At 49.2% G+C, this 27,465-nt stretch overlaps 2 protein-coding genes across 3 annotated transcripts; one reads left to right on the forward strand and one right to left on the reverse strand.

Moving 5' to 3' along the window:
- Window positions 1-323: 323 nt before the first annotated feature.
- On the forward strand, window positions 324-25,560 carry TRIM54 (tripartite motif containing 54). 2 transcript variants are annotated; one of them, XM_023229995.2, is made up of 10 exons: window positions 324-803; window positions 16,055-16,227; window positions 16,732-16,903; window positions 17,009-17,134; window positions 23,118-23,213; window positions 23,743-23,976; window positions 24,238-24,260; window positions 24,372-24,496; window positions 24,617-24,709; window positions 25,012-25,560. In XM_023229995.2, the coding sequence occupies exons 1-9, from the start codon at window positions 636-638 to the stop codon at window positions 24,706-24,708; spliced, it is 1,209 nt and encodes a 402-aa protein (XP_023085763.1). In that variant the 5' UTR covers window positions 324-635; the 3' UTR covers window position 24,709; window positions 25,012-25,560. The 2 variants fall into 2 exon arrangements, with proteins under 2 accessions (XP_023085763.1, XP_023085764.1); XM_023229996.2 differs by lacking the exon at window positions 17,009-17,134.
- Window positions 25,525-27,343, reverse strand: UCN (urocortin). Its single transcript, XM_023229997.2, has 2 exons — window positions 26,255-27,343; window positions 25,525-26,009 (listed from the first exon to the last, which is right to left on the reverse strand). The coding sequence occupies exon 2, from the start codon at window positions 25,994-25,996 to the stop codon at window positions 25,646-25,648; it is 351 nt and encodes a 116-aa protein (XP_023085765.1). The 5' UTR covers window positions 25,997-26,009; window positions 26,255-27,343; the 3' UTR covers window positions 25,525-25,645.
- Between the last annotated feature and the right edge of the window lie 122 nt (window positions 27,344-27,465).

The raw sequence follows: 27,465 nt of genomic DNA on the forward strand, positions 1-27,465 counted from the left end.
TGCCTCTCACACAGGCAGATTTAGATTCTGTGTCACTGTCCTGGAAGAAGGGCCCAAGCCAGAGCAGGGGTCCTGGGCTCAGAGGAGCCTTCAGAGTGAGAGGGCAGCACCTTTGCTGACCCACCTTTCACCGTAAGCAGTGGCGCTCGCCCCTGTCCTTGCTCAGGGGAGTCACCCATTCCTGAGTGAGTCAGGGTCACTCACTCCGTGACAGCTGTGGCTCGCCTTACATGAGCTAAATTGGGAATTGGAATGTCATGCAGATGCCCCTTGTCTCCCCACCCCCACAGTAAAATTAATCTCCTCTCTGGGGAGTAAGGGACAAACAGTGCTACCCACAGAGTGAACAAGAGAGAGTCATTTGGGAAACAAAAGGACTTTACAGAGAGAGAGGGATAGCTAAAACTACGTGAGCCTGGCGAGGGTGCAGAGCAGAAAGTAGAGACAGAGAAGTGTCTGAAGACTGCTATCTGGGACGAGACAGGTTGTTAACGGGACAGGAGAGATAGCAGAGTTATTTCAAGAGTGAGCCACAGAAGGGAATCCACAGGCCGTCTGAGTGAGGAAGGGTCTACAGCCAGTGAGTGAAGGCCAGGAGCAGGGCCCAGGCCAGGGTAGGCACAACCACCGAGGGGATGAACTTCGCCGTGGGTTTCAAGCCGCTGCTAGGGGATGCACACAGCATGGACAACCTGGAGAAGCAGCTCATCTGCCCCATCTGCCTGGAGATGTTCTCCAAACCAGTGGTGATCCTGCCCTGCCAACACAACCTGTGCCGCAAGTGTGCCAACGATGTCTTCCAGGTGGGTGCCAGGGATGGGGCAGGGCCAGGTAAAGCAATGCAGACCTGTGGGGGACTGATCGGGTCAGAGCTGAGACCCCAGAATGTGATGGATAGAGTGCTCTCTGAGGTGGGTGGTGGCTGTTGTGGCTGGAGAGCAGAAGGGCTGGGGTCCAAGCAAATCCCAGAGTAAGCATGAGTCAGCAGCTGCCCTGCAGGCTGGCAGGTACAGCCTGTCCATAGACGGCAGCTGGAGTGCTGGGATCTGCTGAGGAAAGGAGACCCTGTGGAAACTGGGAGGGAGGGGATCCTACACTGGGCTTTGTAAGAGTCTGTGCCAGACTCTGCATTCCAGCTTGGAGTTTCACACGTTGAGAGCATTGCGGAAAATACGGAGAAAAGATTAATGAGATAATGAAATGTTAAAAAACAAACAAAAAAAACCCAACCCTGTGAGAAAGCTCCATAATGGCAGTAAAACGATTTGTGTTTAAGGAAAGTTCAGGGCATCCATTGTGGAGGACAGAGTTAGACATAGTGGGCAGGAGACTGGGAACTCTCCCCAACTTGAGTTCATACCTGTTACCCTCCACATTGTTCAGTCAAGAGGCCTACTGGTTCAAAGCTATTGAGGTCACTTGACAAGCAGAGAGAAGGCAAAGAAATTTACTTCTTAGAAGTCTAGCCAGTTTTGGTTTATTTGTGGTCATGGAGCCAAGCATAGCTAATCAAATTCACAGATACCATTTTAGCCACTGGTTTAGAAATAAAAGCTGCATATACCAGAATGGATTATAAGTGGGCTTATTTTTCTTTTCCTGTGCTACCGGGGAGGTTCTAGTAGGCTATGAAATGGAACAGAGATCAGGGAGAGTGGAGGGCAAAGGCACACACACACACACACACACACGGCCTTGCCGATTAAGCAAAAGCCCTGAATGTGGCCGGGCGTGGTGGCTCACGCCTGTAATCCCAGCACTTTGGGAGGCAAGGCCTGTGGATCACGAGGTCAGGAGTTCGAGACCAGCCTAGCCAATATGGTGAAACCCCATCTCTACCAAAAATACAAAAATTAGCTGGGCGTGGTGGCGGGCGCCTGTAGTCCCAGCTCCTCAGGAGGCTGAGGCAGGAGAATCACTGGAACCCAGGAGGTGGAGGTTGCCATGAGTCGAGATCATGCCACTGCACTCTGACCTGGGTGACAGAACAAGACTCTGTCTCAAAAACACAAAAACAAAAACAAACCCTGAATAGACCAGAGCTGGTTTAGTATGTGTGTCAGTGATACGGAACATCCCAAAAAAGTATTCTTCAGTGTCAGAAATGATGAGGAAATGTGTTAAACGCAAGGGATTTTTAACCTAACCAAGAAAATACTTCCCTTTTAAGTTCCTCGGGGCAGCTTGTTTGGGAAAGGAATGGGCTGGCTAGGTCTCGCCGTCCCACGATGTACCTACCCTGTGACCCTCCCCTTGTGTGTCTGCTGTGTACCATCTTCACTGAAGACCAGCACTCTGTGGTCTCTCCTGCCATCTTCCCATTGAGGCCCGTTCCCTCTCCTATTCTTTATGTGTCCAAACCTTCCATTATTCAGCTCCAGAGTATCTCAGAGGCAGTAGATTTTCCGTCTCGGGGGACCTAGACCAAATGCTATGCCTCCTCATCCTGGGCATGAAGTCCTGCATGAGAGGCAATGCTTTGCCCACTATCTTGGTGTTTCCTTGGTCTGAGGAACTCTGAACATCCTTCAGGCGGAGATGCCTAGGAGGGAATGGCGGAAAGATTTTGCCATCCTTTCTCATGAACTTACAGTGAAACATCCTCTCACTGGAACTTGAAATATGTGAAAACAAAGAGAAGTTTTGAAAGTTAAGGTGACATGTCCTGTAGAAAAGTGGTCAGAATGTCCAAGAGCATTTCTGGGTGCCTCTGTCATCTGGCAGAGGGGCCCAGGAACAGGCCCCATACATGGAAGCTAGAATGTGTTCACGTGACCTGCTTGTTTAAGTCAACCCTTTCTACCCAAGCACACTGTTTCAGTTCCAGAAAGCTCTGGAATACTGATCTGGGCTCAGAGAGACCTTGGAATGGCTTGGGGCAAACCCTGTACAGAATATTTGGAGATAACATGATATCCAGGGCTTTGGGGTGGCTCTGTGGGTCTGGAGTGATGTGTGTCGTTTGAGGTGCAGAGCAGCCCTGGCCCCTCCAAGGAGGAAGAGTGAAGAGCTCATCCCTTGCTGCTTATTTGGGAGGGCCTGGTGGGAGGCTGACCCAGTTCTTCAGCTGCACTCAAGTCTGTATATCTCAATATATCTCAGTAGATCTCCCTCTGAAAGATGAGCAGATTTAGTTTTTTCGCACATTGCCTCCACATTTTGACAACTGTAGGCATAATCAGATTGTCTGTTTTCTAAGTATGGGGCAAGAATAGGACTTTTGGAAAGAATAGGACTTTTCCTCTGTCTTCAAACCACTTAGGAAGAATACCCTTAGAGTGTTGCCTAGAAAGTTAACGGTTATCAAAGCAATACCAATATATCATTTAGAATTTGTAACATGTAAACATACTGTTTCCAAGCAGTGTAGGGGTTCATATCATGAAAAGCAAATCTGCTATTCACCTCAGACCGTCAGTTGTCTTCACCAGATAGAAGCAACTATTACCAACTTTCTTGGGAATACTTCCAGAAAATTTCCACAAATCGGCACATGTTTGCATGTGTATATGTTCTCAGGCGAGACCCATCGCCCCCCACCTGCCTTTGTTCCCTTACTCGCTGTGGGTGATTGTCTGTATCCACCATTCAGATTTATGTCTTCCTTTTTAAATAGCTGTGTAGTTTTCATTGTTATGTCTGGACCACAGTCTACTTAAATAATCTGTCCTCTAAAACATTTAGATGGTTTCCTGTGTTGTATTGTCCTAAAAACTGCCATGATGGACAACAAACGAGTTTTTGGGAATTGGGATTTTATAAGACCAAGTTAACTAGAGAGCCAGGAAGCAAAATTTGGAAACAATTTATTTTAAAATAGTGGCTACATGAGGTGGCTCACACCTGTAATCCCAACGCTTTGGGAGGCTGAGACAGGAGGATCACTTGAGCCCAGGAATTTGACAGCAGCCTGGGCAACATAGTGAGACCTCATCTCTACAAAAAAGAAAATACTGTTAGTTGAACAGTATTAAGGGGTTGGGAGGAAATCATCCATAATCTTACCTCCCCAATACAGTTATTTTTATTTTTGCATATTACTTTGTTTTTTGTTTTTGAGATGGTGTCACACTATGTTACCCAGGCTGATCTTGAACTCCTGGGTTCAAGTTATCTTCCTGCCTCAGCCTCTGGAGTGCACACCACCAAGCCCAGCAGTTTTTGCATGTTACATTCAAGCCCATATCCCCAAACATTTTTACATAGTGGCCATCTTAATGTAATTCTTTTTAGAGCTGTAACAACTCTTTCTCTCTGAATTGAAACAGAATGAAACACCAAGACACCACATTAACCCCCCTAATTTCTTCCTCCTCCTTTCCCCACACTTGCACCCACTCAGCTACCAAGAACTTCCACTAAAGGAAAGCTGTTGGTGTGGGAATTTGACACAAACATCTTCCCATGTGTTTCTGTATTTGTAAATTCTATTCACTCCTAAACGGCTTTAAAGCAAGCCTTCAGTTTATTTTTATACCTGCCTCCACTTCACTGTGGGCATTTGTTTTTGAGCCTGCAACCTGTTGTAATTTAACAGACAACCAAAAGGCCTTGTAAGAAGGTTGTTCTGGAACAGCTTTTCTGGAGGATGTCTGTCTACGGAGGGACTTGCAGAGGGGGGATTGTCAAGAAAGGAGCCTCCTTCTCTAACAAGGGGCAGTCTAAGAGAGATGACTTTTGTTTTGCGCCACCCAAATTCCATTTCTTTATCCTCTAGTCGTCAGGACCAGGTGTCATCAGGTACAGGCCTGCCAGAGAAGATTCTACCCAGCCTGCCTCCTCGACCACTTCTACCCATTCTGAAGGCGCCAGGACTTCTTCAGTCCAACTTTGGGCCGGTCTCCCTGATGCGAAATTGGTTCACTAAAATTTTATGAATTGCATTAAATTTGTAGCAGGGTTAGGGCTCTTCTGTAGGGAAGAATCTTGATTTAGTGAGAACAAAAACCTAGATTGAGGCTTAGCACTCCTGGATTCTCCTCTGATGAGTTTCTTTGTTAATTTGCCACACAGTGCAGTCAGGCTATTTCATCACTTCAAGCCTGTTTACATGACTATAAATGAAAAGGGTGTTTGTTTATTTGTTTATTTATTTTTATTATTTTTTTTGAGACGGAGTCTTGCTCTGTCGCCCAGGCTGGAGTGCAGTGGCGCAATCTCAGCTCACTGCAAGCTCCGCCTCCCGGGTTCACACCATTCTCCTGCCTCAGCCTCCTGAGTGGCTGGGACTACAGGCGCCCGCCACCCCGCCCGGATAATTTTTTGTATTTTTAGTAGAGACGGGGTTTCACCGTGTTAGCCAGGATGGTCTCAATCTCCTGACCTCGTGATCCGCCCACCTCGGCCTCCCAAAGTTCTGGGATTACAGGCGTGAGCCACTGTGCCCGGCCTATTTATTTATTTTTGAGACAGGATCTCATTCTATCACCCAGGTTAAGTGCAGTGGTGTGATGATGGCTCACTGCAGCCTCGAGTTCTCAGGCTCTAGCCATCCCTCCCACCTCAGCCTCCTGTAGCTGGGACAGCAGGCATGCACCACTATGCCTGGCTAATTTTTTTGTAATTTTTTGTAGAGACAAGGGTCTATGTTGCCCAGGTTGTTCTCCAACTCCTGGACTCAAGGGATCCTCCCACTTCAGCCTCCCAAAGTGCCAGGATGAGCAACTGTGCCTGGCAGAAAAGGGTGTTTTAAACTGATTTTTTTTTCCCCAGAGACAGGGTCTCACTCTGTCGCCCAGGCTGGAGTACAGTGGCACGATCATAGCCCACTGTAACCTTGAACTCCTGGGCTCAAACGGTCCTCCTGCCTCAGCCTCTCAAGTAGCTAGGACTACAGGCATGTTCCACCACACCCAGCCAATTAAAAAAAAAAAATGTTTTTGTAGAGACAGAGTCTTACTATGTTGCCCAGGCTGGTCTCAAACTCCTGGCCTCAAGCGATCCTCTCAGTTCAGCCTCCAAAAGCTCTGGGGTTATAGGCATGAGCCACTGCACCTGGCCTTAAACTGACCTTTAACATCTCTTGCAATTCTAACGATTTGGTTTCACAAAGTCGAAAGATATTTTTGTGGCTTTCCATTTTTTGAAGGCTTTCCATTCTGTGCCCACTGCCCTAATTTGGCCCACTCTTCTGCTTATCGCTCCTCCTTCCAAGCAGTAGGGCTTGGTTTACCAGCCCCTTGGGCCAGACTCTTTCCTAGGTTCTGCCACCCATAGCTAGCCCTCTGTTTACAGTCCCTCTTATACCTGCAGCTCAGCTTTTACCAAAACCTGGATTCTTCTCAGGCTCTTCGGCTTTTCTCCAAATGTCTGGTCTTCTGCCCACCGTTTTCCCAAGGTTTTTCCAGCATATTCTGAGTGTCTGGCTCACAGAACTTGCACAGTCCATCATTCATCATTGGCCAGGCCTTCAGGTTGGGGGAAATAGCCTCCAAAAATCCCCCTTTGCATCCAGAACCTGTGTCCCAAATTAGCATCTCTCTGGATAGCCAGGGAAGAGAGAAAACATTCTGACATAAGTATGGATTTGATAGACTAGCTGCATTTACAGAGCATCTTTCGAGATGGAACATTTCTATTAGATGCTGTGGAACATTACAAAGGAAATAGAAGGCATCGTAAAGCCTAAAAGAGAGAAAGAGAGCTCGTGGCATGTATTCCACACAACAGCCTTGAACATAGCCTAGAATTAAATTCCACTTATTTGTTCCACTCCATCTTATCCTTCACAGTGGAGAAAGAACAGTCATTTCATACCCTGTGGTTCTGTGTGGTCATTTCTTTTAAAGGTCTAGATTAGGATTGTTAACAGTCCTCTGTGTTTGTGCATGCCTTATAATTTATAGAATGCTTTCACAAACATGATTCCATTTGAGTTAGATCGAATGGACGTTATCTCCGTTTTACAGAAGAGAACACAGGAAACAGGTCACAGTCACACAAACAAAGGGACAGACTAGGGACATAAATCTAGGTGTTCTGTTACATTTCCTAGAGTGATGGAATTTCCTCTACACACCACATCATTGGCACATGACATTTTACTTTATGGGGCTGGCTTCCTTGCATAAATGTAAGATTGAAGGAAAGAACAAGACATTTATGTGTATAATAGAACCAATCAGTTATCTCTTAGTCTCGAAATTGAAAGATAAACAGAAGCAGAAGATAGGATTTTTCTAACTGGATATTAGCTGAAAGATCTTTAGCCTAATGTAGAGACTGTCAGCTATGAAGATGTATTAAGGAAGTTATCATGTATCCCTTAGAGTATAAAATCCTTATTTGTGATGAGAAAATTGAGGGACTTACAATCAGGGTAGGGAGTAATTTTTTGTGTGTGCCATGGACCAATTTGTCAGTGTGTGAAACCTATGGATCCTTTCTAATAACAATATTTTTAAATGCGTACCATGTAATACATGTGATTATAAAGGAAACTGATGGCATTAGAATACAGCATGTATTCTCAATGGGAGCGATATTGCTCTCAAGGGGAAAAAAATTGATTCTTGGAAGGGGGCTCTTGTTGCCCAGGCTGGAGTGCAATGGCGCGATCTCGGCTCTCCGCAACCTCCACCTCCCCGGTTCAAGCAATTCTCCTGCCTCAGCCTCCCAAGTCGCTGGGATTACAGGCATGTGCCTGGCTAATTTTGTATTTTTAGTAGAGATGGGGTTTCTCCATATTGGTCGGGCTGGTCTCAAAACTGCCGACCTCAGGTGATCCGCCCACCTCGGCCACCCAAAGTGTTGGGATTACAGGTGTGAGCCACCACACATGGCCAAATTTTACTCTTTTTATGTGTAAAGGGTAGATAAGCATGTGGTACATAAACAGATACACAGTATATCTATGATGTTAATATTTAATGGGGGGAATGGGAGCTATTGGGAGGAAATGTCTAAAAAGGATCCTGAGCAGTGGCACACACCTACAGTCCCAGGTACTCAGGAGGCTGAAGCAGGAGGATTGCTTGAGCCTAGGAGTTTGAGGCCAGCCTGAGCAACATAGTGAGACCCTATCTCTCTCTCTCTCTCCCTTTTTTTTTTTCTGAGGCAGAATCTCACTCAGTAGCCCAGACTGGAGTGAGGTGGCTTCATTTCGGCTCACTGTAAACTCCACCTCCCAGGTTCAAGCGATTCTCATACCTCAGCTTCCCGAGTAGCTGGGATTACAGGTGCATGCCACTATGCCCGGCTAATTTTTGTATTTTTAGTAGAGACAGGGTCTCACCATGTTGGCCAGACTGGTCTCAAACTCCTGACCTCAAGTGATCCGCCCACCTTCCTGATTTTTGCCATAGCTATGTACCACCTGTACTATAATTTAGTAGTTCTATTTTAAAACACTCACTTTTAGGCTGGGCACAGTGGCTCACACCTATAACCCCAGCACTTTGGGAGGCCAAGGCAGGTGGATCACTTGAGCTCAGGAGTTTGAGACCAGCCTGGCCAACATGGTGAAACCCTGTCTCTACTAAAATATAAAGAAATTAGCTGGGTGTGGTGGTGAACACCTGTAGTCCCATCTACTCAGGAGGCTGAGGCTAGAGAATCACTTTAGCCCGGGAAGCAGAGGTCGACAGTGAGCCGAGATTGTGCCACTGCATTTTAGCCTGGGCTGCAGGAGTGAAACCCTGTCTCAAAAACAAACAAACAAAAATGACTTTTAAACCTTAAATATTTACTTTATCCTTATTCTACACAATGAAATCCATGAAAAATTGTCAGTTTTGTGGGCTGGTTTTTTTTCCTAATATGCATTAGAATTAATACGTAAAAAATCTTGAACATCCATCCCCATACCACCTCCAGTTTTCATGCTTGTCATCAGTATTATACCGTATTTTGGGAAATACAATGAGGGCCTCTAAGCAATATGAGCCAGAGGCCCTGGAAAGTCTGAAGGATAAACTTTACTATTTCATTACAAGTCAAATGTAGTCTTAATGCCAAAAAGCACATGTATGTAAATATTGGCCAGAGAGACTAGCAAAGGAAATGGGGTTAGGATTTGGCTGGGGGCTAGCATTGCTGAAGCAATCACAGAAGGGAAGGGCTGCCCTGGAGGTTAAGAAGAAAGCCAGCCAGGCCCCACAGAGGATATGGCAGGAGGAACTGGACTTGTGAATCAGGAGGGAACTCTGGGAATGGGGGATGAAAGGCTACATGCAAAATACTGGACTGTGGTGTCCGCAGCAGGGAGCGGTACCAGCCCTGAGCCAGACAGTGAGGAAGGCAGAGGTGCAGCTTCTCCCCACCGCCCTGCCCTCTGAGCTCATACACTCCCAATTTCTCTCTCCCAAGAAAGAAACCTTCAAAAGACTTAGGGTTGGACTGCCTGAGTACTGATGCCTCTTAGCCCTCTGGGCTCCAGAAGAAATGCAATGACTAACCAATGAGATGAGCTGCTAAAGATATTGCTTTGGCAGGCAGGAGAGTGGTGAAGAGGTAGTGTCAGTGTGCCTCCTTCAGTTCTGGCTGTCGGGAGTTTGAAGGAAGACATTGGCCAAGATAACCCAAGTCCTGATTACTTTTTTCTTTCTAAATATTGTAAGCCTGGCATGGGGGCTCACCCCTGAAATCCCAGCACTTTGGAAGGCTAAGGTAGGAGGATAGCTTGAGGCCAGGAATTTGACATCAGCCTGGGCAGCCTAGCAAGACCCTAGCTCTGCAGAAATATTTTTTAAAAATTAGCTGGGCATGGTGGCACACCTGCAGTCCCCGCTACTCAGGAGGCTGAGGTGAAAGAATCCCTTGAGCCCAGGAAGTTGAGATAACAGAGAGAGAGATCTTGTCTCAAAAAAAATTTTTTTTATTTTTGTAAAATGCATATGAAGTGAAATGTACCATCTTAACTATTTTTTAAATGCACAGTTCAATGGCATTAAGTACATTTACATTGTTGTAAAACCGTCACCACTATCCATCTCCAGAACTTTATCACCACCCCAAACTGAAACCCCACACCCCTTAAACAATACCTTCCTACTCCCCCTCCTTCCAGCAACTGGCAACCACCATCCATCCTATGCCAGGTGCCTCATTTAAGAGGAATCATACAATATTTGTCCTTTTGTATCTGGCTTATTTTGCTTAGCATAATGTCTTCAGGGTTTATCCATGTTACAGGCTGCAGATCTAGTTACTTTTAGCTGATAATTTCTATTGTAATCTATGTGACTTTTATCAGCATCATCCATTCTACTGTGTCAAATGTGTATTTTTTCTTTGTTGATATTTACTTGATTTCCTTCCTTAATTCTTCCAGCTCTCTTTTCTTCGCCAGCTTTGATCACTTATATCTCTTTGTTTTTGTTATTTCTTTTAAAATGGTATATCGAAATGGCATTGATTCTTAGAGTATCTGTCCCTTGTTTGTCAAGTTTTCTTTTTTCTTTTATTTTTGTATTATCTGGTTTGCATCTTTTGTTGGATTCTGTCTGCTTTTCACTCCTCTTTCATCAGGGTACTTTTATCTGGAGCTGAAGGTGAATTCTTAACTCAACCCACTGTGTTTATCTTGGCTGTCTTTCACTGACCTCTTAAATATAAGCTGCCTGGTTGGGTGTTGTCATTGGTTTGCAATCTCTCTTTAGTTCTGTGCCTTCTTTGGTGAATAGAGGGGTATGACCTGAATTAATAGGTAGTTGAGTGTCTCAGTTTGGTTACGTTGTCTTGGAATATTTTTCATGCAGAATCCGGTGACTTATCTACCATAGAGGCACACACAGGTCCATGGGAGGAGGTCTCCTCTGAGACTTGAGCTATTTCCTCTCCATTTCACAGACAAACAGGTCATTCTGGTTGAAAGCAACCATGGCACACAGCGTTTTAATTTGATGAGTCATCTTTTGTTGATCTTTGCTTAAATAGCTTTAGCCCACCGTTTCATAGTTGGTTTTCAGGCTGTAGTTTCTTTCCTCTGTGAAGGTTTGAGGTTTATTCCTTCATTACCCTTTTACTTGTTTTACTTTAAAAAATTAAAAAAAAACAAAAACAAACAAACAAACAAAAAACAGCCAGGCGTGGTGGCTCACGCCTGTAATCCCAGCACTTTGGGAGTCTGAGGCGGGCGGATCACCTGAGGTCAGGATTTCGAGACCAGCTTGGCCAACATGGGGAAACCCGGTCTCTACTAAAATTACAAAAAATTAGCTGGGCATGGTGGCGGGTGCCTGCAGTCCCAGCTGCTCAGGAGGCTGAGGCAGGAGAATCGCTTGAACCCGGGAGGTGGAAGTGGCAGTGAGCCAAGATCCTGCCACTGCACTCCAGCCTGGCAACAGAGTGAGACTGTGTCTCAAAAACAACAGCAACAACAACAACAAACTGCCTCTGCCTGAGACTCAGAGAAATAAATATTAGCTCTAAGGGTTTTTTTGTTTTGTTTTTTGTTTGTTTGTTTTGTTTTTGAGACAGGTCTCGTCACCCACACTGTAGTGCAGTAGCGTGATCACAACTCACTGCAGCCTTGACTTCCTGGGCTCAAGTGATCCTCCCACCTCAGCCTCTCAAGTACCTGGGACTAAAGGCATGAGCCACCTTACTTTTTCTTTTTTTGTGGAGATGGGGTTTCACTGTACTGCCCAGGCTGGTCTTGAAGTCCTGCACTCAAGCCATCCTGCTGCCTTGACCTCCCAAAGTGTTGGGATTACAGGCGTGAGCCACCATGCACAGCCTGGCCTAAGTTTTATTGTGTCTGACAATGGAACACAATGATTATTAGGACAGGCTCTGGAGTCAGAGTGCCTAAGTTCCAGTATTGGCTTTGCCACCTATCAGCTCACGACCATGTACAATTTATTTAATTTCACTGGGACACAATTTCCTCATCCTTGAAATGGGGCTAAGAGTATTAGCTACTTCAGACACAGTGGCTCACGCCTGTAATCCCAGCACTTTGAGAGGCCGAAGCGGGTGGATCACGAGGTCAGGAGATTGAGACCATCCTGGCTAACATGGTGAAACCCTGTCTCCACTAAAATACAAAAAAATTAGCCGGGCGTGGTGGCAGGTGCCTGTAGTCCCAGCTACTCGGGAGGCTGAGGCAGGGGAATTGCTTAAACCTGGGAGGTGGAGGTTGAAGTAAGCTGAGATTGTGCCACTGCACTCCCGCCTGGGCAACAGAGCAAGACTCCGTCTCCAAAAAAAAAAAAAAAAGAATACTACCTTCTTCAGGGTTGATATGATTAAATGAACTAATATAAATGAAAGACTTAGAGCAAATCCTGGCGCAATAGTTGTTAGCCATTATTATTCTATTTCTTTTTTTTTTTTTTTTTTTTTTGAGACAGAGTCTCGCTCTGTCACCCGGGCTGGAGTGCAGTGGCCGGTTCTCAGCTCACTGCAAGCTCCGCCTCCCGGGTTTACGCCATTCTCCTGCCTCAGCCTCCGAGTAGCTGGGACTACAGGCGCCCGCCACCTCGCCCGGCTAGGTTTTTTTTGTATTTTTTAGTAGAGACGGGGTTTCACAGTGTTAGCCAGGATGGTCTCGATCTCCTGACCTCGTGATCCGCCCGTCTCGGCCTCCCAAAGTGCTGGGATTACAAGCTTGAGCCACCGCGCCCGGCCTTATTATTCTATTTCTTGTAGTCTAAGTTAGGGATGATTGTTCATCTCCTCGACCATCTTTTTTTTTTGAGACAGAGCCCTGCTCTGTTGCCCAGGCTGGAGTGCAGTGGTGCAATCTCAGCTCATTGCAACCTCCGCCTCCTGGGTTCGACTCTCGGGTTCGAGCAATTCTCCTGCCTTAGCCTCCCGAGTAGCTGGGATCCTTAACCATCTTTACTAGAAGTTGTTGAGGAATAAATACAATAATGTCTGGAAAACCCATGACACAGTGCTTTATACATCATAAGCCCTCAAAACTTTTTTTTTTTTTTTTTTTGAGATGCAGTTTCACTCTTGTCGCCCAGGCTGGAGTGCAATGGCACGATCTCGGCTCACTGCAACCTCCACCTCCCAGGTTCAAGCGATTCTCTTGCCTCAGCCTCCTGAGTAGCTGGGATAACAGGCGCCTGCCACCGCACCCAGCTAATTTTTGTATTTTTAGTAGAGATGGGATTTCACCATGTTGGCCAGGCTGGTCTTGAACTCTTGACCTCATGATCCACCCGCCTCGGCCTCCCAAAGTGCTGGGATTACAGGCAGGAGCCAGCGCGCCTGGCCTCAAAACATTTGTTGCATGTTAAGTAATGAGTATCCCTGCCTTTGTGGCTCAGGAAGAGGAAGGGTGCAGTGAGGGATGGAGGTTGGGGAGAGAGGCTGCCCAAGAGTTTATCTTTGCTGTGGGATATAGGTCCCCCTTCCTCCCATTCAAGTACCTTTATATGCTTACCATCAGCAAATCAAAGATAGGAAAGACAGGAGCCTACAGCCTTAGAGTTCTCCCAACACCTCTTTCCTCACTTGGATTCTAAATATTGAAAAGTAATTGTATTAAGCAAACAAAAGGCAAGTGATTATACACTTTAACGCATTCCCTAAACTAAACAGTATTCATACATTTCTAGCTACTGACAAGGCAGATGTACAAACGCCTTGAATTATCTCAAACTAATCTGCCCAGGTTTATCATGGGCTAAAGGTTAACATGATTCTCAAGAAATCCCAAGAAAGATGTGGTGTTTATGGCACACACCAGTTACTCTCCCCAAGATAAGCTGCTGACTTCACAGTGGGTCCACATTTCCTGCCTTGCCTACAGCCCTTGCTACCAAAGGATCAAATAAGACCCTTGACTTGGCTGCACTCTGTGCATGATGGGGTGTTGCTGCCCACATGCAAGGGGCCTTCCGAACTGTCTTCTGGTTGGTGTATGGTATAAGGGTTTGGAGAATTTCATGTATCCCAGTTGTAGGAAGTGCATCTCAATATGCTAGGTCATAGGTGACCACTGTCTCCATTATTCTCTCAATGCATGGTTTTCCAACCAGTTAGGATTAGGTTCTGTTACGAGTGGCAGAAACACCAAAATAACAGTGGCTTAAAGAGGGTAAAAATTTGCTTTATTCTCAAGTGAAAGTATGAGTGGACAGTCCAGGACTGCCTCATCAGAGACCTGCTCCTTTCATCTCGTTACCATTCTCAACATGTGGCTACCACTTCATGACTCAAGATGGCTGCTTCAACTTGAGCCATCCCATCTTGTTTCCAGTCAGCAGGCAGGAGAAAAGGGGAGGAGCAGGGCATGCCCCTCTCTTGAAAGATGGTTTATGCAATTTCCTACAAATTACACAAAACATTTGCATATACATCCCAGAGCACAGCCAACTGGCCACACCCAGTTGGAAGGGAGGCTTAGATTCACGGTTTTCGTTCGTTTGTTTTTTTGAGATGGAGTCTCCCTCTGTTGCCCAGGCTGGAGTGCAGTGGTACTATCTCAGCTCACTGCAGCCTCCGTCTTCTGGTTTCAAGCAATTCTCCTGCCTCAGCCTCCCGAGTGGCTGAGACTACAGGTGTACACCACTGTGCCCAGCTAATTTTTTTATTTTTAGTAAAGATGAGTTCTTGCTATGTTGCCCAGGCTGGTCTCAGACTCCCGAGCTCAAGTGATCTGCCCACCTTGGCCTCCCAAAGTGCTGGGACTACAGGTGTGAGCCACCACGCCCAGCCCATTATACCATGTGTCTTGTTCAAACTCAGGGCCCTCATTATTAAAGAAGAAAAGGTGGTGAACGTCCGGGAACAATAAGCAGTGTCTGCTGGTCTTTCATCTCTGCATCTCCCCACACATAGACTCTTTTCTCTGTAGACCAGCCTTCTCTGTTCAGAGTTTATGACCCCTCACACTTTCCAGGGTGGCCATGATGTCAGCTCTTAGCCCAATTCCACAGGTCTGTTCAGTTCCTAAGCAGCACATAGCGCAGCCAGCTAAGCCCCTGAGTCTCAAGGGCAAATTCTTAGGAGAGAACATTTAATTGGTTCTGCTTGGGTCAGGTGATCACCTCCTTAGCTCTGAATCAGTCATCTGTGGCAGGGATCTCCCTTCTAGGATAGGATGGAGCAACTTCTCTAGGAAAGAGATGTAAGCGGGAGGAAGTGATGGGTGTTAAGTCCTCCTTCTGAACTTACCCCTGTCACAACACCCATCCTGCTGGATGCAGTTGTTGGGTGCTTGTCCTTAGAGCAGGATGCATTTTCTCTGTATCCTTATCTCAGAGTCTAGCAACTACCTGGCACATTATAAATGAATAATCTGATTTTATCCTCAGCTTTACCGAGGTTGAATACCTGCCTAAATTTATATAGTTAAGAGGTTGGGCATGGTGGCTCATGCCTATAATCTCAGCAATTTGGGAGGCCGAGGCAGGAGGGTCGCTTGACATCAGGAGTTTAAGACCAGCCTGGGCAACAAGTGATACTTCATCTCTACTAAAAATTAAGAAAATTATCTGAGCATGGTGGTACATACCTGTAGTCCCAGCTACTCAGAAGGCTGAGATGGGAGGATTGCTTGAGCCCAGGAGGTCGAGGCTGCAGTGAGCTGTGATCCCACCACTGTACTCCAGTCTGGGCATCAGAGAGAGACCCTGTCTCAAAAAACAACAACAACAAAAAGGCATCAGAGAATTACCTGGCTAGTTACTGTTTGTGAACCCCATTGTTGAGCACTTGTGTCTGCTGTACCCCTCTCCAGGACTGCAGAGAATCTCCCCCAGATGTGGCTCAAGAGGGCCCCAGACTGGAAGACATTGGCTGCACCACTCAGAGTCCATTTCCTGCCTCGGCCTTATTGCCAAGGCCAGTGTCTCCCCACGGCTCCAAGCTGGGCCCATTTAGAGAGATCCCAGCCTGACTGTGCCTTTACCAAAGCTGGTCTCTAGATGCAGGGGCACTCTAGGAGGTGGGCTGAGTAATGAGGCAAAGGTGGGAAGCAGGGTCTCCATAGCCGTACACCCTGCGCTGCTCTCAGAGGTGGATCCAGCCACAGAGAAGAGCCGACATCTCCTCTATCATATTCCTACTCCCTAGCCCCCAATCCCTTTCCCCCTGCCTCCTCCGAGTCCCTTCATGCCTCCCCGTGCCTGTTCTCTCAAGCCATCTGTACCTGCAGGCCTCAAATCCTCTGTGGCAGTCCCGGGGCTCCACCACTGTGTCTTCAGGAGGCCGTTTCCGCTGCCCATCTTGCAGGCATGAGGTTGTCCTGGACAGACACGGTGTCTACGGCCTGCAGCGAAACCTGCTAGTAGAGAACATTATTGACATTTACAAGCAAGAGTCGTCCAGGTGAGCCACCAGGGTCTCTTGCCTCTCTATATGTCAGGGCTTGGGACATAGCCAAGGAACCCATCAGAGCCAGAAGGGAGAGACTGAAACCGTCAACCCACCTGTTCTGTCTAGAGACAATAGGACTGGATCCGGAGAGGGATTGCCTCAGGCCTCCCAGAGAGGGCAGTCCCTGATTCCCTAGCCAGTACTTCACTCCTACCCTCTCCTGCTGGGAGAGGCTGGCAGTCCACCAGCAAGATCCTCGCCAACCCTCCAAGACTTCCTGTCCTGTGGGACTTCCCTGCCCCCCGAAATACAGACTATTCTTGGATCCAGGCCTTCTCTATCTCTTAGCTCCTTCTATTCCCCAAACTCAGAGCTCTGTGGAAGTACTCACCATTTCAGCCACAGCACTAGCTGCAGGGATGGAGAAGGTGGTGGTGGTTAGTGGAGGCTGAAGAGAAGGTGTTCCTAGGACCCTTCATGCTTAAGGTCCACCTCCCCCTGCCCACTCCTCTCTAGGCCACTGCACTCCAAGGCTGAGCAGCACCTCATGTGCGAGGAGCATGAAGAGGAGAAGATCAATATCTACTGCCTGAGCTGTGAGGTGCCCACCTGCTCTCTCTGCAAGGTCTTCGGTGCCCACAAGGACTGTGAGGTGGCCCCACTGCCCACCATTTACAAACGCCAGAAGGTATCAAACAAGGGAGGGAGTAGATGTGTGGGAGATGGGGGCTTAGGACAGGGTCTCAATGTCAGCCTCTTACTCCACTTATCTTTTGTTTATTTCTTTATTTAGAGACAGTATCTCACTCTGTTGCCCAGGCTGGAGTACAGTGGCACAAACACAACTTACTGCAGCCTTGATCTCCTGAGCTCAAGTGATCCTCCCGTCTTAGCCTCCCAGAACACTAAGATTATAGATGTGAGCCACTGCACTCAGCCCTATCTATTATCTATCTATCTATCTATCTATCTATCTATCTATCTATCTATCTATCTATTTTGAGATGGAGTCTCACACTGTCACCCAGGCTGCAGTGCAGTGGTGCAATCTTGGCTCACAGCAACCTCAGCTTCCGGGTTCAAGCCGTTCTTATGCCTCAGCCTTCCACGTACCTGGGATTACAGGTGTGTGCCACCACGCCCAGTTTTTTTTTTTTTTTGATTCCTGGCTTCATGTGATCTGCCCACCTTGGCCTCCCAAAGTGCTGGAATTACAGGTGTGAACCACTGTGCCCAGTTCCATTCATTTATTTTTTAAGAGATGTGGGAATCTCTGTCGCCCAGGTTGGGATGCACTGCTATGATTGTGATTCACTGCAGCAGCCTTGAACTCCTGGGCTCACGTGATCCCTAACACCTCAGTCTCCCGAGTAGCTGGAACTACAGGCATGTGCCGCCATGCCCAGCTTATTTATTTATTTATTTATTTATTTGAGACAGAGTTTCACTCTTGTTGCCCAGGCTGGAGTGCAGTGGCGCAATCTCGGCTCACTGTAACCTCTGCCTCCCAGGTTCAAGCGATTCTCCTGCCTCAGCCCGCTGAGTAGCTGGGATTATAGGTACCTACCACCATGTCCAGCTAATTTTTTGTATTTTTAGTAGAGATGGGTCTTCACCATGTTGGCCAGGCTGGTCTGAAACTCCTGACCTTAGGTGATCCAACCACCTTGGCCTCCCAAATGCTGGGATTTCAGGCGTGAACCCCCGCGCCGGACCTTAATTTTTTTATTTTTACATAGAGACAGGGTCTCAGGCAGGGCACAGTGGCTCACACTTGTAATCCTTTGGGAGGATACTACTACTAATAAATATTAGTAGTAGTAGTAGTACTAATAATACTTTCGAAGAAGGAGGCAGGGGATTGTTTGAGTCCAGGAGTTCGAGACCAGCCTGGGCTATGTAACACAGTGAGACCCTTGTCTCTACAAAAAATTAGCTGGGCATGGTGGCATGCCTGTAGTCCCAGCTACTCAGGAGGCTGAGGTGAGGGGATCACTTGAGCCCAGGAGGTTGAGGCTGCAGTGAGCCGTGATTGAACCACTGCACTCCAGCCTGGGTGGCAGAGTGAGACCTTGTCTCAAAAACAAAAATAAAATATTAAAAAGAGACAAGATCTCACTGTGTTGCCCAGGCTTGTTTTGAATTCCTGGGCTCAAGCCATCCTCCTGCCTCTGTTAGAGGAAAGAGGTCTTGATTCAGACCCCAAGACAGGGTTATTGGATCTTGTGCAAGAAGGAATTCAGGGCTAGTCCATAGAGTAAAGTGAAAGCAAGTTTATTAGGAAAGTAAAGGAATAAGACAATGGTCACTCCATAGGCAGACCAGCCCCTAGGGCTGCTGGTTGCCCTTTTTTTTAGACAGAGTTTCGCTCTTGTCGCCCGGGCTGGAGTGCAATGGTGCGATCTCAGCTCACTACAGCCTCCGCCTCCCAGGTTCAAGTGATTCTCCTGCCACAGCCTCCCAAGTAGCTGGGATTACAGGTGCCCGCCACCATGCCTGGCTAATTTTTGTATTTTTAGTAGAGACAGGGTTTTACCATGTTGGCCAGGCTGGTCTCAAACTCCTGAACTCAGGTGATCCACCCTCCTCGGCTTCCCAAAGTGCTGGGATTATAGGCATGAGCTACCGGGTCCAGCCTGTTTGCCCATTTTTGTGGTTATTTCTTGATGATATGCTAAACAAGAGGTAGATTATTCATGCCTTCCCTTTTTAGAACATATAGGGTAACTTCCTGACGTTGCCTTGGCATTAGTAAACTGTCATGGCGCTAATGGGAGTGTAGCAGTGAGGACCCCCAGAGGTCACTCTCATTGGCGTCTTGGTTTTGGTGGGTTTTGGCCGGCTTCCTTACTGCAACCTGTTTTATCAGCAAGGTCTGTATGACCTGTATCTTGTGCCGATCTCCTATCTCATCCTATGACTTAGAATGCCTTAACCATTTGGGAATGCAGCCCAGTAGGTCTCAACCTCATTTTACCCAGCCCCATTCAAGATGGAGTTGCTCTGGTTCAAACGCCCCTGACACCTCAGCCTCCCAAAGTGTTGCTCCACTTAGTTTTAAAGTCAAGCAGGCCGGGCGGGGTGGCTCACGCCTGTAATCACAGCACTTTGAGAGGCGGAGGCGGGTGGATCACCTGCGGTCAAGAGTTAGAGACCAGCCTGACCAACATGATGAAACCCCGTCTCTACTAAAAATACAAAAATTAGCCAGGCGTGGTGGCATGTGCGTGTAATTCCAGCTACTTGGGAGGCTGAGACAGGAAAATTGCTTGAACCCGGGAGGTGGAGGTTGCAGTAAGCTGAGATCGCGCTATTGCATTCCAGCCTGGGCAACAAGAGCAAAACTCTGTCTAAAAATAAATAGCCCAGGTGTGGTGGCTCACACCTGTAATCCCAGCACTTTGGGAGGCCGAAGCGGGTAGATCACGAGGTCAGGAGATTGGGACCATCCTGGCTAACATGGTGAAACCCCATCTCTACTAAAACTACAAAAAATTAGCCAGGTGTGGTGGGTGCCTGTAGTCCCAGCTACTCGGGAGACTGAGGCAGAAGAATTGTTTGAACCTGGGAGGCGGAGCTTGCAGTGAGCCGAGATCGCACCACTGCACTCTAGTCTGGGCGACAGAGCAAGACTCCATCTAAAAATAATAATAATAATAATAAATAAAATAAATAAATAAATAAAAATAAGATCAAGTGGATTAAGCCAGGCGCAGTGGCTCATGCCTGTAATCCCAGCACTTTGGGAGGCCAAGGTGAGTGGATCACCTGAGGTCAGGAGTTCCAGACCAGCCTGGCCAACATGGTGAAACCCTTTCTCTACTAAAAATACAAAATTAGCTGGCATGGTGGCGGGCGCCTGTAATCCCAGCTACTTGGGAGGCTGAGGCAGGAGAATCACTTGAACTCTAGAGGCGGAGGTTACAGTGAGCTGAGATTGCGCCATTGCACTCCAGCCTAGGCAAAAAGAGTGAAACTCTGTCTCGAAAATAAAATAATAAAATAAAAGTCAAGCAGATTGGAGTGAAAGTCCTAGCTCTGTGCTTGACTCGGTATGTGACCTAGTTATGTTACTGGACCTTTGTAGCCCTCACTTTCCTCATGTGTAAAATGAGGGTGAAAATGCCTACTTGTGAAAGTAGCTATGAGGATAAAATTCGATAAGGGATGAAAGCAGAGACTTCAGTATGGTGGGCTAGATACTCGCAGGGTCCTTTCACTATCACACAACTAGATTTTGTGTGAAACAGAATTTTCAAATTATATTGCTTGGTATATAGAAGCAAAGGAAATCAGTGGGGGTGGGGAGGGGTGAAAAGAAAAGGCTGTGGCAAGCACAGAAAAGGCAGCATTTCCCAGAGGACCAGTGCTGGCAATGTCACTGAGCTAGAGAGACCAGACTATACCTCCAAACCCCTAAAAGAGGGATACCTGCAGCTAAGATTCCCGAGACCTGGCTGGGTGCTGTGGCTCACGCCTGTAATCTCAACACTTTGGGAGGCTGAGGTGGGCAGATCACTAGGGCAGGAGTTCGAGACCAGCCTGGCCTATGTGGTGAAACCCCCTCTTTACCAAAGATACCAAAAATTAGCTGGGCGTGGTTGCAGGCCCTGTAATCCTAGCTACTCAGGAGGCTGAGGCAGGAGAATCGCCTGAACCTGGGAAGCGGAGGTTGCAGTGAGCTGAGATAACGCCATTGCACTCCAGCCTGGGCAACAGGGCAAAAGGTTCCGGAGACTGCAGGTTAAACTAGGATCCTAGGAACTAAAGCAGTAAATTGCGCCACCTGGCTTTCAACAGAGGCAAATGCAAATACTGCCTGGAGGAGAATATGCTCAATTTAGGCTCGCAGGTATTCCCTAGATTAATTAATATCAACAAAATATTGTCTCACAATTGAAGGTGCACAGAGAAACGTAATCCATGAGTGAAGTCAGCAGACACAAAAATTACAGATTTAGGACACCCCCCAAAAGGAACTGAGATATTGGAATTATTAAATAATTGGAAGTCACTATGAATCAAATGCTTTTTAAAACAAGATGAAAAATTAAAAAAAAACAAACAATAATAGAATACCAAAAAGCAACCATGTAGCTGGGTGTGGTGGCTCACGTCGGTAATCCCGACACTTTGGGAGGCTGAGGTGGGAGGATCACTTAAAGCCCCGGAGCTGGAGACCAGCCTGGGGAAATGTTGAAACCCTGTCTACAAAAAAAATGCAAAAAATTAGCTGGACATGGTGGCATGCACCTGTAGTCCCAGCTACCTGGGAGGCTGAGGTGGGAGGATCACCCGAGCCTGGAAGGTCGAGGATGCAGTGAGCTGAGATTGAGCCACTGCAGTCCAGCCTGGGAGACAGTGAGACCTTATCTCAAATATATATATATATATATATAACATATAAAATATATTATATATAACATATATAAAACATTATATATATAATATATTATATATATATAAAATAAAACATTTAACAGATGGCTGGGCATGGTGGCTGGAACCTGTAAACCCAGTGACTAGGGAGGCTGAGGCAGGAGGATAAGGCCTGGAGTTTGAGACTAGCCTGGGCGACAGAGTGAGACCTCCATCTCTAAAAAAAATTTTTTTTTTTTGAGACAGAGGTCTCACTCTGTCGTCCAGGCTGGAGTGCAGTGGCAGGATCTCGGCTCGCTGCAAGCTCCACCTCCTGCGTTCACACCATTCTCCTGCCTCAGCCTCCCGAGTAGCTGGGACTACAGGCGCCCACCACCACACCTGGCTAATTTTTTGTATTTTTAGTAGAGACGGGGTTTCACTGTGTTAGCCAAGATGGTCTTGATCTCCTGACCTCGTGATCCACCCACCTCGGCCTCCCATAGTGCTGAGATTACAGGCGTGAGCCACTGCACCCGGCCTAAAAAATTTTTTAGTTGTAATTAGTTGGGAGTGGTGTCGTGTGCCTGTAATCCCAGCTACTCGGGAGGCTGAAGCAGGAGGATCGCCTGAGTTCAGGAGTTCGAGGATCCAGTGAACAATGATCATACTACTGCACTCTAGCCTGAGTGACAGAGTGAGACTGTCTCTTAAAAAAAAAAAAAAAAATTGGCTGGGCACGGTGGCTCACGCCTATAATTCCAACACTTTGGGAGGCCGAGGCAGGCGAATCACAAGGTCAGGAGATCGAGACCATTCTGGCTAACACGGTGAAACCCTGTCTCTACTAAAAATATAAAACATTAGCCGGGTGTGGTGGCGGGTGCCTGTAGTCCCAGCTACTCTGGAGGCTGAGGCAGGAGAATGGTGAGAACCCAGGAGGCGGAGCTTGCAGTGAGCCGAGATCACGCAACTGCACTCCAGCCTGGGTGACAGAGCAATAATTTGTCTCCAAAAAAAAAAAAAAAAAATCAACAGATGAATTAAATGATAGATTTGTCTGAAAACAGAACTAGTGAATAGCATGAGAGGACTAAAAGAAAAACAGAATGTGCAGTTCTGGGAGATGAGAAGGCTGAGAGTGAGAAGGTCTAACAGGTCTAATCAGATTCCCAGAATGAGAGGATAAAGAGAATAGAGAAAAGGCAATATTATGCAGATGGATAATTGTGAAGAATTTCTCAGAATTGACGCAGGAAACGAATCTACAGATAAAGCATCTAGCCCAGTGCCTACTCTCTGGTGGATGTTTGGAGACTGTTCCTTCCCCATTTAGTGGTGGAGGGCTTCTCACCACCTCCTTCTAGAATCCCTAGAATGTGCTTCTGTACCTTTTGATGGTTCAAACCTTCTAGATTGCTGTAGATGCCCTCATGGGGGGTGGGGTGGAGGGGCCAGCCCTCTCCTAGGCAACCCTGGCTGGGGTGAGGGGTATAGCTCTAGGTCAGGTCCCAGCTCTAAGTGCTAACCTGTGTGTGTATCAGAGTGAGCTCAGCGATGGCATCGCGATGCTAGTGGCAGGCAATGACCGTGTGCAAGCAGTCATCACGCAGATGGAGGAGGTGTGCCAGACCATCGAGGTGAGCCTGGGCTGGAGGGCGGGGGGAACAGCAACTGGCTGGCCTGCGGACCCCGGGCTCCCAAGAGAACTGCTCCTCTCTGACCTCTGCCCAAACTGGTCCAAAAGTTTCTGGGGTCCTGGGAGTGGTGGGAGGTGCTTTTGCCAGGCTGCTGGGTGCTCATTCCAGCTTTGCCGCAAAACTTTAATCCAATTATTTAACTTCTCTGTGCTTTGGTTTTGTTTAACCTCATAAAACAGTGATGATGATAATGGTACACCAGCTACCTCATGGGTTCTTTTTGAGAATTAAATGGAATAATGCAAATAAAAACCAGGGTTAGGGATATAGACAACACTCAGTGAAGCTACTTTAAAGCATTGTGTTTTTATTATGGAAAAGATCTGGGCTGGATTCTGGCTCAGCCACTAATGCACAGTGTCACTATGGGTGGGTCACTTTCTGTGTTGGTTCTCTGTGAGTACCCTGTGTTTTCCCAGCCACCGGGTCTCAGCCACACCTTCCCTCAGCCTTGCTTTCTATCTTTTAGGACAATAGCCGGAGGCAGAAGCAGTTGTTAAACCAGAGGTTTGAGAGCCTGTGCTCAGTGCTGGAGGAGCGCAAGGGCGAGCTGCTGCAGGCGCTGGCCCGGGAGCAAGAGGAGAAGCTGCAGCGCGTCCGCGGCCTCATCCGTCAGTATGGCGACCACCTGGAGGCCTCCTCTAAGCTGGTGGAGTCAGCCATTCAGTCCATGGAAGAGCCACAGATGGCGCTCTACCTCCAGGTGGGCCCTAGGGGAGGGTAGCAGCGCCGCACAGTGGATGGAGTTGGGGCCTTGGTACCTGGAGACCCAGGTTCAAGTCTTGTCTCTTGCACCTGTTTGCCACTATGACCGTGGGCAAGTCACCCACTCTGAGTTCGTTTTCTACTTAACGATTGGGATGTGCCTTCCCACCTACCCCACAGGACTATGGTGAGAATCAGAAATGGGACTTTGCCCGGGTTGGCCCCGTGCTTACTCTCACCCTCCTTTTCTTCCCTGCAGCAGGCCAAGGAGCTGATCAATAAGTGAGTAGGCACAGCGGGAAGGGAAAGGAGGGGGCTGCGCTGCTCCACTGGCTGGGGGCGGGGCTTGAGGGTGCTGGGGCATTGCCAGCTGAGTCCGTGTGGCCACCACAGGGTCGGGGCCATGTCGAAGGTGGAGCTGGCAGGGCGGCCGGAGCCAGGCTATGAGAGCATGGAGCAATTCACCGTGAGCGTGGAGCACGTGGCCGAAATGCTGCGGACCATCGACTTCCAGCCGGGTGAGGGAGGTGGCCGAGGGCCGCTGGGACTGGGGTTCGGACCCTCTGTGTGGGAGGTGAGGAGGGCACGATGGCCGGAAAGGCAGGGACTCCACCTCACCAGGCCTTCCTTGGGCCCAGGCGCTTCCGGGGAGGAAGAAGATGAGGAGGGGGCCCTGGACGGAGACGAGGGCAGCGCGGGGCCGGAGGAAGAGCGGCCGGATGGGCCTTAAGGTGAGAGCGGCCCGAGGGGCTTGGGGTGGGGCCTGGCTCGTGTGCTCGCGCCCCCTCCCCCAGTGATTGTACTCCCTGCGGGTCGCATGGAGCCCCCATTCGTCGCTGCCACCCAACCCGGGAGCCACAAAGGGCGGAAAAATACACTTTCTTCTCACCCGCCCTTCCTCGGGGTGCTGGGAGGCAGGCAAGGCAGGCTGAGTAGAGGAGAAACCCACGTGGCGGAGGACGGGGTGAGCGGGGCTCGAGCTGCCTGGCGCCTTCGCAGCACCAGCCCACCGAGCCTTCTTTCCCGGGCACAGGCCTGCGCCGACCCTACCCTGCTCGAGAGCCGGCGCTAGGGTCGGGGAGGATCTGCGCAGAGACCGCGACCTCGCCCAAATCGGCACTCGCCCCGGGAGGATCTCAATAAAGAACTCGAGCGTCCCAGACCCGTATCTCCTTTCGCTGCCCAATCCCGCAGCCTCGGCTTCGGAGGCGACCCGCCCACCATCCTGCCCTTCCCAGAACCTGAGACCATCCGGGGGTCGGAAGCCAAATGAACCCCTATTGGGCACCTCTGTGATGCCAGGAGCGAAATGGTGAGCCCAGCGCCCTGGGAAAATGGTCGAGGGCGGGGCGGTGGTGCCGGGACCTCTGAGGTCCTGGGGATTTGGGGACCCCTGAGGTTCACAGGCACCTGGCTGACCTGGCTGAAAGCCGTTCTCCCGGAACCCCCCACAGCATTTTGTTCCCCTCCCGCTGGCCCGGGGACCCCACCTTCCCACGGGTTCCCACGCTGCTGTGACTGCCCTGCCCCCACGACAGAAGCCAACGGGTCTTCAGTACTTTTATTAAAAAATAGTCAAGCAGAGAGTGCCCTGGTGGCTCTGCCCCTCATCCCAACCCTGGGGTGGGGGAAAGGGGTCAAAGTTTTCGCGGCCACAAACCGGGTCATCACTTGCCCACCGAGTCGAATATGATGCGGTTCTGCTCGGCGCGCTCCCGCTGGTTCTGCATCCGCGCCAGCTCCAGCAGGGTCCGCAGCAAGTGAAAGGTGAGGTCAATGGACAGAGGAGGGTTGTCCCGCCGCAGCCGCTCGCCTAGCCCCGCGCGGCGTGGGAAGCGCTCCGCCAGCAGCAAGAGGAGCGCACGGGCTCCGCCGCCCTGGTTCCGTGCCCCGGGGCTCCAGCGCAGACTCGGGTCCTGGACCCCGGCCGCCTTGGGGCTCCTCTGGCTGTTCCCAGGGCACAGCTGTAGCAGGAGCAGCAGCGCAGCCAGCAGCGCCGCGCATCCCGCCTGCCTCATGGTGCCGCCGGCCCTGGACACACAGGGGCAGGGTGAGGTGCGCCTGGGGCAGCTGCAGGAGGCCGCTCCGCTCCCCGCGCTCGCCCGGCGACCCTTCTGGCCGCCGCCCAATGCCCGCAGCCTGCCCTCCAGCCCCGGCCACTACGCCAGTGCTGTTCCATCCCTTCCACCCAGCTTCCCTCCCGAAGGAGCGCGGTGGCTGAGCTGAGCGGAGTCCTGGTCCTGGGGGAGGCTGGGTGGACGCGCTGAGCCACTCACAGGTTGTCTGCGAGCGTTTGTACGGTCCAAGATTGAGCTCCAGTCTCTGTCCCTCGGGGCGGGCCGAAGGCGCTTTGGGGAACACAGGGTCTGTCCCGGGACTGCCGCCAGCCTTATATAGCGACAGGACAGCTCCGACTGACGTCAGCGAAGAACATGCACTGATTGTAGAAGCAATGACAGCCACAGCTTCGAGTCTGACGGCCGGCGGGCCCCGGAGGGGCGCACCTCCCGACACGAGCCTTCGTACCCCTGGGGCTAGCGAGGGAAGCAGCACTGGACGCAGGAGAGCAAGAAGCCGGCTAGGGCGAAAGGACTGCTCTGGGACCCACGGGAGTCCCTCGCCCTGCTTAGAACAGCCAGCAGTGACTAGGGCCGTCACCAGACCAGACTAGTCCGGGTCGCGTGTTCTGACACACGAAAGGGAGGCGGGACCGTGGGGCTGTCCATGGTGCTGACCCCGTCCTCTGCCTCTAGAAGTGGCCAGAGATGTTGTGAGAACGCTATACTGCTGCAAACCACTGCCTCGCCGCAGCTATCAGTTCTGCAAATGCAGGTATCAGGAGTCCACCGCTGGCACTCTGCCAACACAGTGGGCCCCATTGAGAGGCAGTCTGCCACAACCAAAGTCTCCTAGCATTCTCATCTTTTTCCAGCCCCAGGATCCAAATTCTAGGGCTGTCTGACACAGGCACTATGTAACAGAGGGTCTCTGGCCTCCAAGTGCGTTTAGACCACAAATATGGCCCATCTGCTTTTGAGTTTGTCCAAAGTGGTAGTTTAGCAAAGTTCCGTTTCTCTCCTGGGAATCATAGCAGCAGTATTACTCTGCCCATGAGCAGTAAAGAAATATGGGTTCAAGTTTCTGCTAACTCCTGGTGTGGGCAGGTCACCTCCCTTCTACCAACCTCAGGGTTCTCAGTTGTAAAAGACTGGGCTTGGCCAGGCATGGTGGTTCACGCCTGTAATCCCAACACTTTGGGAGGCCGAGGCAGGTGGATCACGAGGTCAGTAGTTCAAGATCAGCCTGGCCAATATGGCAAAACCCCATCTCTACTAAAAATACAAAAATTAGCTGGGCGTGGCGGTGTGCACCTATAGTCCCAGCTCCTCAGGAGAATCACCTGAACCTAGGAGGTGGAAGCTGCAGTGAGCCGAGATCGCGCCATTGCACTCCAGCCTGGGAGACAGAGCGAGACTCCATCTCAAAA

This window comes from Piliocolobus tephrosceles, chromosome 15 (genome assembly GCF_002776525.5).
Source record: "Piliocolobus tephrosceles isolate RC106 chromosome 15, ASM277652v3, whole genome shotgun sequence".
Lineage (NCBI taxonomy): Eukaryota > Metazoa > Chordata > Mammalia > Primates > Cercopithecidae > Piliocolobus > Piliocolobus tephrosceles.

Excerpts from the sequence above, each read along its gene's own strand:
- UCN (XM_023229997.2), bottom strand. The coding sequence starts at position 25,996 with ATGAGGCAGGCGGGATGCGCGGCGCTGCTGGCTGCGCTGCTGCTCCTG.
- TRIM54 (XM_023229995.2), top strand. The coding sequence starts at position 636 with ATGAACTTCGCCGTGGGTTTCAAGCCGCTGCTAGGGGATGCACACAGC. Across the intron at positions 16,228-16,731 it reads TACAAGCAAGAGTCGTCCAG|GCCACTGCACTCCAAGGCTG; the intron begins GTGAGCCACCAG and ends ACTCCTCTCTAG. Across the intron at positions 23,214-23,742 it reads AGGTGTGCCAGACCATCGAG|GACAATAGCCGGAGGCAGAA; the intron begins GTGAGCCTGGGC and ends TCTATCTTTTAG.